Source organism: Ascidia mentula, chromosome 6 (genome assembly GCF_947561715.1).
Source record: "Ascidia mentula chromosome 6, kaAscMent1.1, whole genome shotgun sequence".
NCBI lineage: Eukaryota > Metazoa > Chordata > Ascidiacea > Phlebobranchia > Ascidiidae > Ascidia > Ascidia mentula.
Window position 1 is genome coordinate 13,963,702 of NC_138571.1, and position 11,347 is coordinate 13,975,048.

At 40.0% G+C, this 11,347-nt stretch overlaps 1 protein-coding gene across 1 annotated transcript; it reads right to left on the bottom strand.

Annotated features, from left to right (window-relative positions):
• Positions 1-4,696: 4,696 nt before the first annotated feature.
• LOC145906538 (G-protein coupled receptor GRL101-like) lies at positions 4,697-6,345 on the bottom strand. The gene is made up of 2 exons (XM_082993970.1): positions 6,209-6,345; positions 4,697-6,074 (listed from the first exon to the last, which is right to left on the bottom strand). The coding sequence occupies exons 1-2, from the start codon at positions 6,288-6,290 to the stop codon at positions 4,750-4,752; spliced, it is 1,407 nt and encodes a 468-aa protein (XP_082850096.1). The 5' UTR covers positions 6,291-6,345; the 3' UTR covers positions 4,697-4,749.
• Between the last annotated feature and the right edge of the window lie 5,002 nt (positions 6,346-11,347).

The window sequence follows — 11,347 nt, forward strand, 5'->3', positions numbered from 1 at the left end:
GCAAACGAGCCTTCAATATTACAAACTCCTTGGTTTGAACACAAGATTTGGATGAGAATACGACAGATTAGAAATCCTTTGACTTTCAAAAGAAATTTTGGCTTTTCATTACTTCAAAAACATGTTCTATTTGAATAAGCGAAACAGACAGGCGAAATATACATGTCGTAAAAACTTAAAACAGACAGACGACTTAGGATTTTTTATCATATTTTGTTTAAAAACATGTGTGTTGAATAGTTTAAAAAATGTAATTCGTGACATTGCCACGTTTGTGCATTGATATATGCGTAATGATTCCTATTAAATTACAAACACCTTTAAATTACGCACATGCAAACGTGATATTATTCTTGTTGCGGTCAGCCCAACACTGTAGTGACGTAGCCAACTCATCTGTTGCGTAAACCGACTCCAACTCTCCCCCCAAGTACTTCCGGGTTCAATGCAACGATTACCGAACAACTTCTGGTGCGCACGTGACTTATTCAACCGAAAAAGAGTGACGTTTCAGCGAACCGGTGTGAGCATACCATGGAGGAATCTCAGGTGACCCAATGAACTAAAGGTTCCGTGAGTTCCTCGTGATGATTTAATGCCAAAACCTCGGATAAACACCAGTTCATGCCGGGTCTAATTTTGTAAACAGCCTGAGGGTATTTCCCCAAAGCCATAGCTTGCTTTTTTCCATGGTGAGCATTTGTAGAAACGTTTTTTAAGTAAGATACATACAGTAATGCATACTGCTTTGGCCTATTAGGTCACATCAGTGTTGCAGGTGAGTGACGACGATCTTGCTTGCGAACTGGCCAGGCAGGAAGTATCCCGTTTAAGCGGTTTTCGCTTGTTAGAACGCACTTACGTTGTTTATATCATTACATCACTGATCACTATATCGTGCGTGGAGATCAGTTTCCTTTATTGACGTAAAGTGACTTGGATTTGGAGTCCCAGCCGAATACTGACGACACGAATTCCATTCAAGGCATCCTGCTGAACCAAGGGATATTGACAAACTGGATCGACACATGCAAGTGTAAAATAACATACCACTTTGTCCGACTTTATTCAACCCTATGAAGTTAAATAAAGTTGTTGACAAGACACGTTTCGAACTTTTGGCAACTTGCGACACTTGGCCACCATGTGTAATAACGCGCCATTACAATAAATTAAAAAAATCATGCACAAGCAAAATAAGCCTACAGTGAGCTGCAAATAGTGCATACCTTTTCAACATGTTAGGTCGCATCTATGCAGCTCATAAATACTGACAGTTTTCTTTTTTGACTAACTAGTCAGTCATGGTGAGATGTTTAGCTTACGTGGTGTGAGGATGTCGTATTTACATTTTTTATATCTGAGCAATGTGGTAGCGGTTACGAAGGTCGAATGATTTCCGGATGAGCTACCCAAAGCGATGGAAAATTTGTCGATGGACAGACAAGGGATAAAATTTAAATATAGACGCGGTTGCTTGGTGGTATACGATGACCTTAACGGAAAGTCGTTGATGATAAGAATGTTGTGCTGCGTGTTTGCCAGGTATGCTATATAGTGTTTTGCAGACAAATGTGTTTGAAACGTCTGCTTAACTTTAAGGAATGTCCAGAATCTTAGCTTTGGCATTTGTATTCAAGGCTATGCAACTCCAAGTATTTTGCATCTACGCTACGTATTATTGCCGCAATCGTGACTGCCTGCGTGCATATGCGCACCATCATAAATAAACATCGATTTTGTGGCTTTTCGTGACATGGTGGGTGCTGACAGAACAATGTAATCAATATCATTTCGATCTGAGTGACATGTACTAAAATGAAATCAACTAAAGTTAAACAGACAACCATAATGCAAAATACTGGTGTTTATATAGATCTGAAAGAGACCCATTTTCTGAGGATTGAAGAAGCAAGTGTCAACGCACAATCATCTGTACCTCCACAAGACGCCCCGCTATTTGTAACATTGTGGTAAGGAACGCCGGCCGCAGTATCTCACCTATGCGTGACTAAATGTCAAGCTACAAAGGGCTTATCGGGCAAACCAACCATTCTACGTTTGTGGTTGTTTTATTTTGTGATATTCTTGACACAAATATCGGCTTAAACCTTTTCTTTTTTTAACTCGAATGCTTTTTGGCTGACAAGAAAATATATTTAGAAGTATAAAATTTGTTTTATTTTCGACCTCGATCTTTGCAGAAGCAGGAAATGTTAACATGAACATCACAGATACAGTTGGAAAGCTATTATTGTACAAAGCATGTTTTTACGAACGATAACCCAGCTCGTGATGTAACAGAACTCAAAACATTTGTATTCGAGAAACAAACATTTTTCGCCACAACTTTGGCCACATTTTCGTGTATAGCAATGGATTGATGGCGCTATTTATGGGTAGTAGCAAACCGAGACCAAAATAAAGAATGAAATCTCCGAATTTCGACCCCTCTTCGAATGTTCTCATCAAACATATCCCACTCAATGGTACTATGCACACAAAATCGGTGACGACGATGGCGAAAATACGTCGATGCATGCGAACGTTCTCAACATTTCGCCTATTCTGTCCGGATGCTGGCGAGCAACTCGAGGTTGATGTACGAGGACATATGAAGAATTAAGCAACTGCCATGTAAGCATTGACGAAAAGACAGAAAAATATGAAAACAAGCAAAAATGCGATTTCGTGGCCAAGTAGTTGGGCACACAGTACACGACCGTATTGTAATATTTCTTTGTTGTCAATGCGACCGGATCAAACATGTGCAAGTCACTAAACTTCTTTCTAATTTCAGACCAAGAACGCCGACTGAAGAGCAAGTGCGAACAATTCACTTTGCCCAGTATTTCCCCTAACATCCCAACCCATTCTTCGAAGGCGACATCAAATGGAGCGCCTGGACAATCATCAAATCATCAAATATTGTTAGACAGAAAAGACGAAGCAACATTTCAACTGATCGTAACTTAAGTTAGTGTGACTTCGGATGGAATGTATTATTCATCAAATATTTTGAAAGAAGTTAATTAAAAACAAATAAAAATTTAAGTACTTTTCTACAGGTAAGGTCTCTACAACCGTTGCTCTGAACTCCAAGTCTTCAAAACTCATCAGATGTTTGTACTCAACAAACAAATTCAAACGATATCAAACCAAATATTGTTTGATATGTATCACCACTTTCGGCCAAAGAATTTCACCACTGATTTCAAGACTATTACATAGCACTACTTGGAAAGAACGTTCGCCGCAACTCTTTAGACTACAGCATACCCACAAACTCCTCGTAAACATGCTAGCAGTGTGTTTATAACGATAAAGTAGTAAATATTCCCTTGTGATATTTCTTCATCCAAAACCCAGTTCTGCAGAACAACGCGGAAGGTATGTGGCCCTCTTTTTGTGTATTTTGCTAATTACCCATCTCCCACTGTCTACCCATTTTGTCTATACAAGCGTAAATGAGATTTAACCAACAGTTATTTCACGAAACGATAAATCCAACCACAAACCAACGGAACACATGACCAATGCAGCAGAACCAAACCACATGTGTTAATGGCTAAATTTAGAAAATCGTGATGCGGAACGCTTGAGTGTTTAGTTTTGTCACGGAAGTAACCTCCAAAAGCCACCTATAGCATGGGAAAACTTCATGCTTTCATGTACAAATATGGGGACCACAGCAGGTTGTAACCTTTAACCTATAGATGCTGTTGTCGTTTTTTTAGACCAGAAGGTGTAGTTCGGTTTCTGCCAACTGAAAGTGCAAATGTACCACCCACATTTCCAGAAGAGAGCCGATAATCTTTGGCAAATTGTGGCGACAAAACTAATTATTGTTTGATATGCGTCACCACTTTCTGCCAAAGATTTTCACCACTGGTTACAAGACTATTACATAGCACTACTTGAAAAGAACGTTCACCGCAACTCCTTATCGACTCTAGCATATCGGCAAACTGCTCGCAAACATACTGATAGTTTATACATAACGATGCAGTGGTAAATGCCACCCGGCGGTACTTCGTCATCCAAAACCCAGTCCTGCAGAACAACGCGGAAGCTATGTGGCTCTCTGTATATAGTTTGCTAATTCCCCATAACCCATTGTCTAGCCACATTGTCTATGCAAGCGTAAATGAGGTTTAACTAACGGTTACTCGTAACCACGAACCAACAGAACACACGATGATCGATGAAGCAAAACCGATCCAAATGTGTTCATGACTAAATTGAGGGAATCGGGATGTGGAACGCATGAGTGCTTCCTCTGCTGTTTACGGATATAACCTACACAGCCGCACAAGGGTATGGGACAACATCTGTGATGCGTTCATGCACAAATGGAGGAACCGCAGCATGTTGCAACCCTTAAGCAAAACGCCGATTTGGTTTCTAACAGCTGAAAGTGCAAATGTACCACCTGCATTTCCATAATAAGAGCCGATAAATGTTACGAAATGTCAAAACTAGAAAGGTTTTATCAGGTCACACCACGCACTGTGCAGTATTTGCCTATGCTGCCAATTTGCTGGTGATAATTTTGACACATACTTCGGATTATATTCATTATTGAAATCTCGAACATATTGAAAACGAACAACAGTAACGATATTTACAGAACCAAGAAATAAAAATTGAAAAGTATCTTTACATTTGCAAAGTTATTATTGTCCAATATATGTATATTACAAAAAAAACGCACGTTGAAAATGAATTCTATTGCAAGGATGTTTATATTCAAGAACAAAAACATTTTCGCCATAACTTTGCCCATATTTTCGTGTACAGCAATGGATTGATGGCGCTATTTATGGGTAAGAGCAAACCGAGACCAAAATAGAGAATGAAATCTCCGTGGGTCGAACCCTCGCCGAATGTTCTGTTCAACAATATCCCACTCAATGGCACCATGCACACAAAATCGGTGACGACGATGGCGAAAATACGTCGATGCATGCGAACGTTCTCAACATTTCGCCTATTCTGTCCGGATGCTGGCGAGCAACTCGAGGTTGTACGGCGACATATGAAGAAGTAAGCAACTGCCATGTAAAAATTGACGAAAAGACAGAAAAATATGAAAACAAATAGAAATGCGATACTCGGACTGGCTTTCGTGGCCAAGTAGTTGGGCATACAGTACACGACCGTATTGTAATATTTCTTTGTTGTCAACGCGGCCGGATCAAACATGTTCAAGTCACTAAACGTCTCTCTAATGTCAGACCAAGAACGCCGACTGGAGAGCAAGTGCGAACAATTCACTTTGCCCAGTATTTCTCCCAACATCCCGACCCATTCTTCGAAGGCGACATCAAATCGAGCGCTTGGGCAATCATCTACGACATACATGCGGTCACTAAAAATGTCCTCCAGGTTCATCAGTGGCACAAAATCAACAGTTATCCATAGAATCCATGAAAAGATGGCGATCGTTACAACAGGTTTAATCGAAATAGTTTTAAAAGGCTTGAATATATTATACAGTCGACATGTTGTTATCACGACGAGCGTGGTGACCGATACTTCACTCGAGAATATTGCCAACATGCCCAAGAAAGTGCAATAGTTTTGTGCCTGCCAAATTTGCCACTTTAGCTGACCATAACATGGGGGACCGTTAATGGCCTCTAGTATCACGTATACGAAAATATACATTCCTGTCAAAAGATCTGCAGTTCCCAGATTTATCAACAGTATCTTGTGAACGATCTTCTGGTTAGACATTGACCTGGCATGTCTGTACAGGACGACAGTGCTATGAATAATATTGCCCAAATTTCCGAATACAGCCATCAGAGCCACAATCCAATTAAATGCAATCAATGGCGGTGAAACTCGATCTTCACAATATTTTCCAGGAGCTCGGAAACTTTGAAACGAGCAGTTGTGGAGAAGGTTTGTTGGGACGCAGGTAGAAGGGTTGATGTAGTGTCCTAACACTCCACGGAAATTCAGTGAATTACAGTGAGTGGATGAACCGTTATGACAGATCTGAAGGTTCTGGGTAATGTTTTGGCTAGTGACGTTGCAGATGCTGACGCATTGTTCGGCTCCTGCTCCTAGAAAAGTAAAGATGTTGATTCTGCAGAATTTTGTACGTGTGTTCTTATAGTGATTTAACACTTAAGTTTGTAGCAAGAACAAGCAACTGAAACAGATTTAATAACGTTCGTCGCTGGAACGCAAAAATTACCTGAGAAGCAGAGAAGTGTAACAAGGATCGACAAACCACACAGTTTTTGCATTGACTCACAGAAACCCCTCGATGAAACCATATCGGAATAAAAATATTAAGTTTGTTAAAATGTAAACCTTAACAAATTTAACTGCCACGCCTGCAAATAATTACATGATTATGAAACCACGTAGTATCATAATGGTCAGTGAGCTGCATGCAGTGCACACTCTTTCGATCTATAAGGTCTCAGTGCAGCTGGTTGCTGGGTCCGGTCTTGTTTTACTCCGCGTAAAACGAGTCATCTGGTTAACACAACATATAGACCCTGTTCCGCATTTTTAGTATTTACACTCGTATTGTACATTGTTTATAAGAAAATGGGGAATACGCCTTGTTTGACTACACAAATAAATTAATTTCTTGAGGCTTCTTTTGGTGGCGAACGACCTTGAAACCATTGGTTCTAATCCGACATGTGAAATAACACTTGAAGGAAATGTTGACCTTTTACAGAGGGTGATTACAATTGTTGCTGTTTACTGTTGGTTGCTCGCAAATACTGCTTGTCAGAAAAGACTTAGCAAAATGTGAACTGCTCGTAATTTAAAATGAGTTTTAACAATGACTTCATGTTTTATTCGTAATAATTCTAAAAGGAAATTGTTGGAACAAGTTTCCACTCTTTCTACGTATAAGGTATTGTTATCAAAATGTCTATAAACACTGATTGATACAGTCTCTGCCCTGAGAAAATGTAAAAGCACCGCTTTATGCTGAAGATTTAGCTGAATGCTGCCCAGCGCCTCTCACGTCCGACTAATTAATGCGTCAAAGACACCTGCGATGCTGCTATTTTGACACAAGCTAATTCTTAGTACAACGGCCTGTGGTTGGTTTCAACAGCGGAAATGGCGTTATCTGCGGTCAGTTGTATATACATCAATGCTGAACGTCTTTAACATGACAGTGTTAATAGCAATATGGGCCAGTCTATTTATACTCAATGCTGAACCTGTCTGCACAGTTTTGTGTTCCTTCAGGACTGAAGTTACTAACGATGAATCTGCCTGTTGCGTCAGTGGTTTTTGGGAAATTTCTTAAACCCAAAACCCTTTCTTGCGGCGAGAGCAGCACTCCTGTTTGTGGTTGTGTTCAACAACCGAAGCGCTATCAACATTGTGTTTGTGCCCTCTGTCTGCAAATTCTATCTTTGGCCACAATTTGTCGGACCAACGGGGCAAATGTTAGGACAAAAACCAATAGAGAAACAGTGCGGTGGACGTAAATACAAACCACAGGCTTTGCACTGCCTCAATCGACTGTGACGTTTATAGCCGTGATGAACACTTCCTCTCTAATTCACAGAAACGGTAAAGCACCTATTGAACAGCACGCATGATTGAGTATCTTCCAGGCGTGAAACCATAAATCTTCCGCAAAACAATGCGTTTCTGCCACAAAGCGTTTTTACCGCAATAGAAACCTTTCCAGTTAATCATGCACGAAAGGAATGCGAAGGTATTTATAGTTTCCACATAATAATTTTGCAACTTCCACTTGCATCTGTTTGGTCTTGGGATCTAGTGATATCTAAGACTAACCTATATGTGCACAAAAACGTCCAAAACATCTTATCTTTCGAACATGTTCAAAAAATGTTCGTATTTCAAAGTTGTTTTGATGATAAACTGACTCGCATCCGGAAATGCAGGAGGTACATTTGCACTTTCAGTTGGCAGAAGCCAAACCATGCCGTCTGGTCTATTAAAACGACACCCAGCGTCTATAGGTTATAAAGGTTGCAACATTCTGTGGTCCCCATATTTGTACATGAACGCATGAAGTTGTCCCATACTATAGGAGACATTTGGAGGTTACTCAGTAAGAAAACGAAACACTCCTGCGTTCCGCATCACGATTCTCTACATTTAGCCATTAACACACGTGGATTGGTTTTGCTTCATTGGTCACGTGTTCTGTTGGATCGTGGTTGGATTTATCGTTTCGTGGTTACGAACAAACCGTTTGTTAAACCTCATTTACGCTTGCATAGACAATCTGGCCTGACAATGGGTGATTGGTAATTAGCAAAATACCGGTGGAACAAGTTTCCACTCTTTCTGCGTATAAGGTATTGTTATCAAAATGTCTATAAACACTGATTGATACAATCTCTGCCCTGAGAAAATGTAAAAGCACCGCTTTATGCTGAAGATTTAGCTAAATGCTGCCCAGCGCTTCTCACGTCTGAGTAATTAATGCGTCAAAGACACCTGCGATGCTGCTATTTTTACACAAGCTAATTCGCAGTACAACGGCCTGTGGTTGGTTTCAACAGCGGAAATGACGTTATCTGCGGTCAATTGTATGTACATCAATGCTGAACCTGTCTGCACAGTTTTGTGTTCCATCAGGACTGAAGTTCCTAACGATGAATCTGCCTGTTGCGTCAGTGGTTTTTGGGAAATTTCTTAAACCCCAAACCCTTTCTTGCGGCGAGAGCAGCACTCCTGTTTGTGGTTGTGTTCAACAACCGAAGCGCTACCAACATTGTGTTTGTGCCACCTGTCTGCAAATTGTATCCTTCGACACAATTTGTAGGACCAGCGGGGTAAATGTTAGGACAAAAACTAATAGAGAAACAGTGCGGTGGACGCAAATAGAAACCACAGGCTTTGCACGTCCCCAATCGACTGTGACATTCATAGTCGTGATGAACACTTCCTCTCTAATTCATAGAAACGGTAAAGCATCTGTTTAACAGCACGCATAATTGAGTTTCTTCCATGCGTGAAACCGTAAATCCCCCACAAAACAAAGCGTCTATATCACATACCGCAATAGCAATCAATCATGCACGAAAGGAATGCGAAGGTATTTATAGTTTCCACGTAATAATTTTGCAACTTCCACTTGCATCTGTTTGGTCTTGGGATCCAGTGATATCTAAGACTAACCTATATGTGCACAAAAACGTCCAAAACACCTTATCTTTCGAATATGTTCAAATAATCTTTTTTTGGTCAGCAAAGTCGTCTTATAGTCACACCAGCTGCCTCGCATCCGGAAATGCAGGAGGTACATTTGCACTTTCAGTTGGCAGAAGCCAAACCATGCCGTCTGGTCTATTAAAACGACACCAGCGTCTATAGGTTATAAAGGTTGCAACATTCTGTGGTCCCTATATTTGTACATGAACGCATGAACTTGTCCCATACTATAGGAGACATTTGGAGGTTACTCAGTAAGAAACGAAACACTCCTGCGTTCCGCATCACGATTCTCTACATTTAGCCATTAACACACGTGGATTGGTTTTGCTTCATTGGTCACGTGTTCTGTTGGTTCGTGGTTGGATTTATCGTTTCGTGGTGACGAATAACCGTTTGTTAAACCTCATTTACGCTTGCATAGACAATCTGGCTGGACAATGGGTGATTGGTAATTAGCAAAATATATAAAATGAGGGCCATAGCCGCCGCGTTGTTCTGCAGAACTGGGTTTTGGATAACGAAATATCACAAGGTGATATTTACTACTGCATTGTTAAATAACACACTGCAAGCATGTTTAGGAGGAGTTTGTGGGTATGCTGGAGTCTAAAGAGTTGCGGCGAACGTTCTTTTCAAGTAGTGCTATGTAATAGTCTTGAAATTAGTGGTGATGCATATCAAACAATATTTGGTTTGAAATCGTTTGAATTTGTTTGTTGAGTGCAAAGATCTGATGAGTTTTGAGGACTTTAACTTCAGAGCAACGGTTGTAGAGATCAGAGCTGTGTCTTTGTCCATTGCGATACTAATACCTTACCTGTAGAAAAGTCTTTAAATTTTAATTTGTTTTTAATCAACTTCTTTCAAAATAAGCATGTGGAGCCAATAATATGAATTTGTGTATAAGCTGCAGACAGATGGCCACTGTTTCGACCTAAAAGGTCTCATCAGTGCAGCTGGTGCTTGGCCGTTTGGTCAGCAAAGTCGTCTGATAGTCACACCAGCTGCACTGATGAGACCTTTTAGGTCGAAACAGTGGCCATCTGTCTGCAGCTTATACACAAATTCTTTCAAAATATTTGCTGAATAATACATTCCATCCGAAGTCACACTAACTTAAGTTACGATCAGTTGAAACGTTGCTTCGTCTTTTCTGACTTGCACTATTTGAGACGGACTGTCAATAAAAAGCAACATCCATCATCAGACTTGTAAAAATATCAAGGTTTTATACTTTGGGTGTGAATGCCTACGCCAGTTTAAATAACAATACTGTTCTGTCGCCACCTAAATCGAAAAAATGGCTTTTTTGTGTACGCTGTCAAATGACCGCATTTCTTTTTTCTGCGAATATATGAGGTAGTATATATAAAATGTCATTTTTGTGTGCTTTGAATAGACGAGGCAGAGTGGCTTCCTCAGTGGTGTGATTGGACGACTCTATCGTACGAATTGCTTGTCGAAACGTATCGCAACTGCAATACCCGATGTTCGGAACCTATAGGCAGTGTGAATGACACGTGGAATTATGATTCAGACAATTCGGTATCTGTTACCGAAAATATGTCTACACATAAAGCTCAGAATAAGCTTTTTCGTTTTACAAGCAAAGTAAAACAGTATAACAGCAGTTTCCCTATCAAGAAAGTTTATCATAATGGTGATATTTTGCAGCCATACTATCCCGTTTCAAAATTTGTCGCTGCACACCAAATTAAAACTTTTACAAATTTCACACTATTTGGATATGGATTCGTCTCTGTGGTCCTGCGAGCCATTACATCAATTCTGGAATTTAAAATTTTTTGTGATTCTGCTCTGGTTTTCAGGTATTTTTGCGTTTAAACGATGGACTTTTATTAATGGTATTGCAGTAAGTGTTTTTGACGGTTAACATTTCTTCTAATAACGCTTAGGAGGATTTTACTTTGAACAAAACATTTCAAGACAAATATTCTTTTAAACATCTAAATTTGCTCCAGCGCAATGTCAGATTTTGTATTTAATTTTTTGATCATTTTCTAAAATATTTCTATCTTGCATACCAAACGAAATGGGAAGAAATGAACAGTAGAGCAAAACAGGTGCATTCCACAACAAAAATATCTCGTTTTTAGGAACAGGAGCCGAACAATGCGCCAGCATCTGCAACGTCACTAGC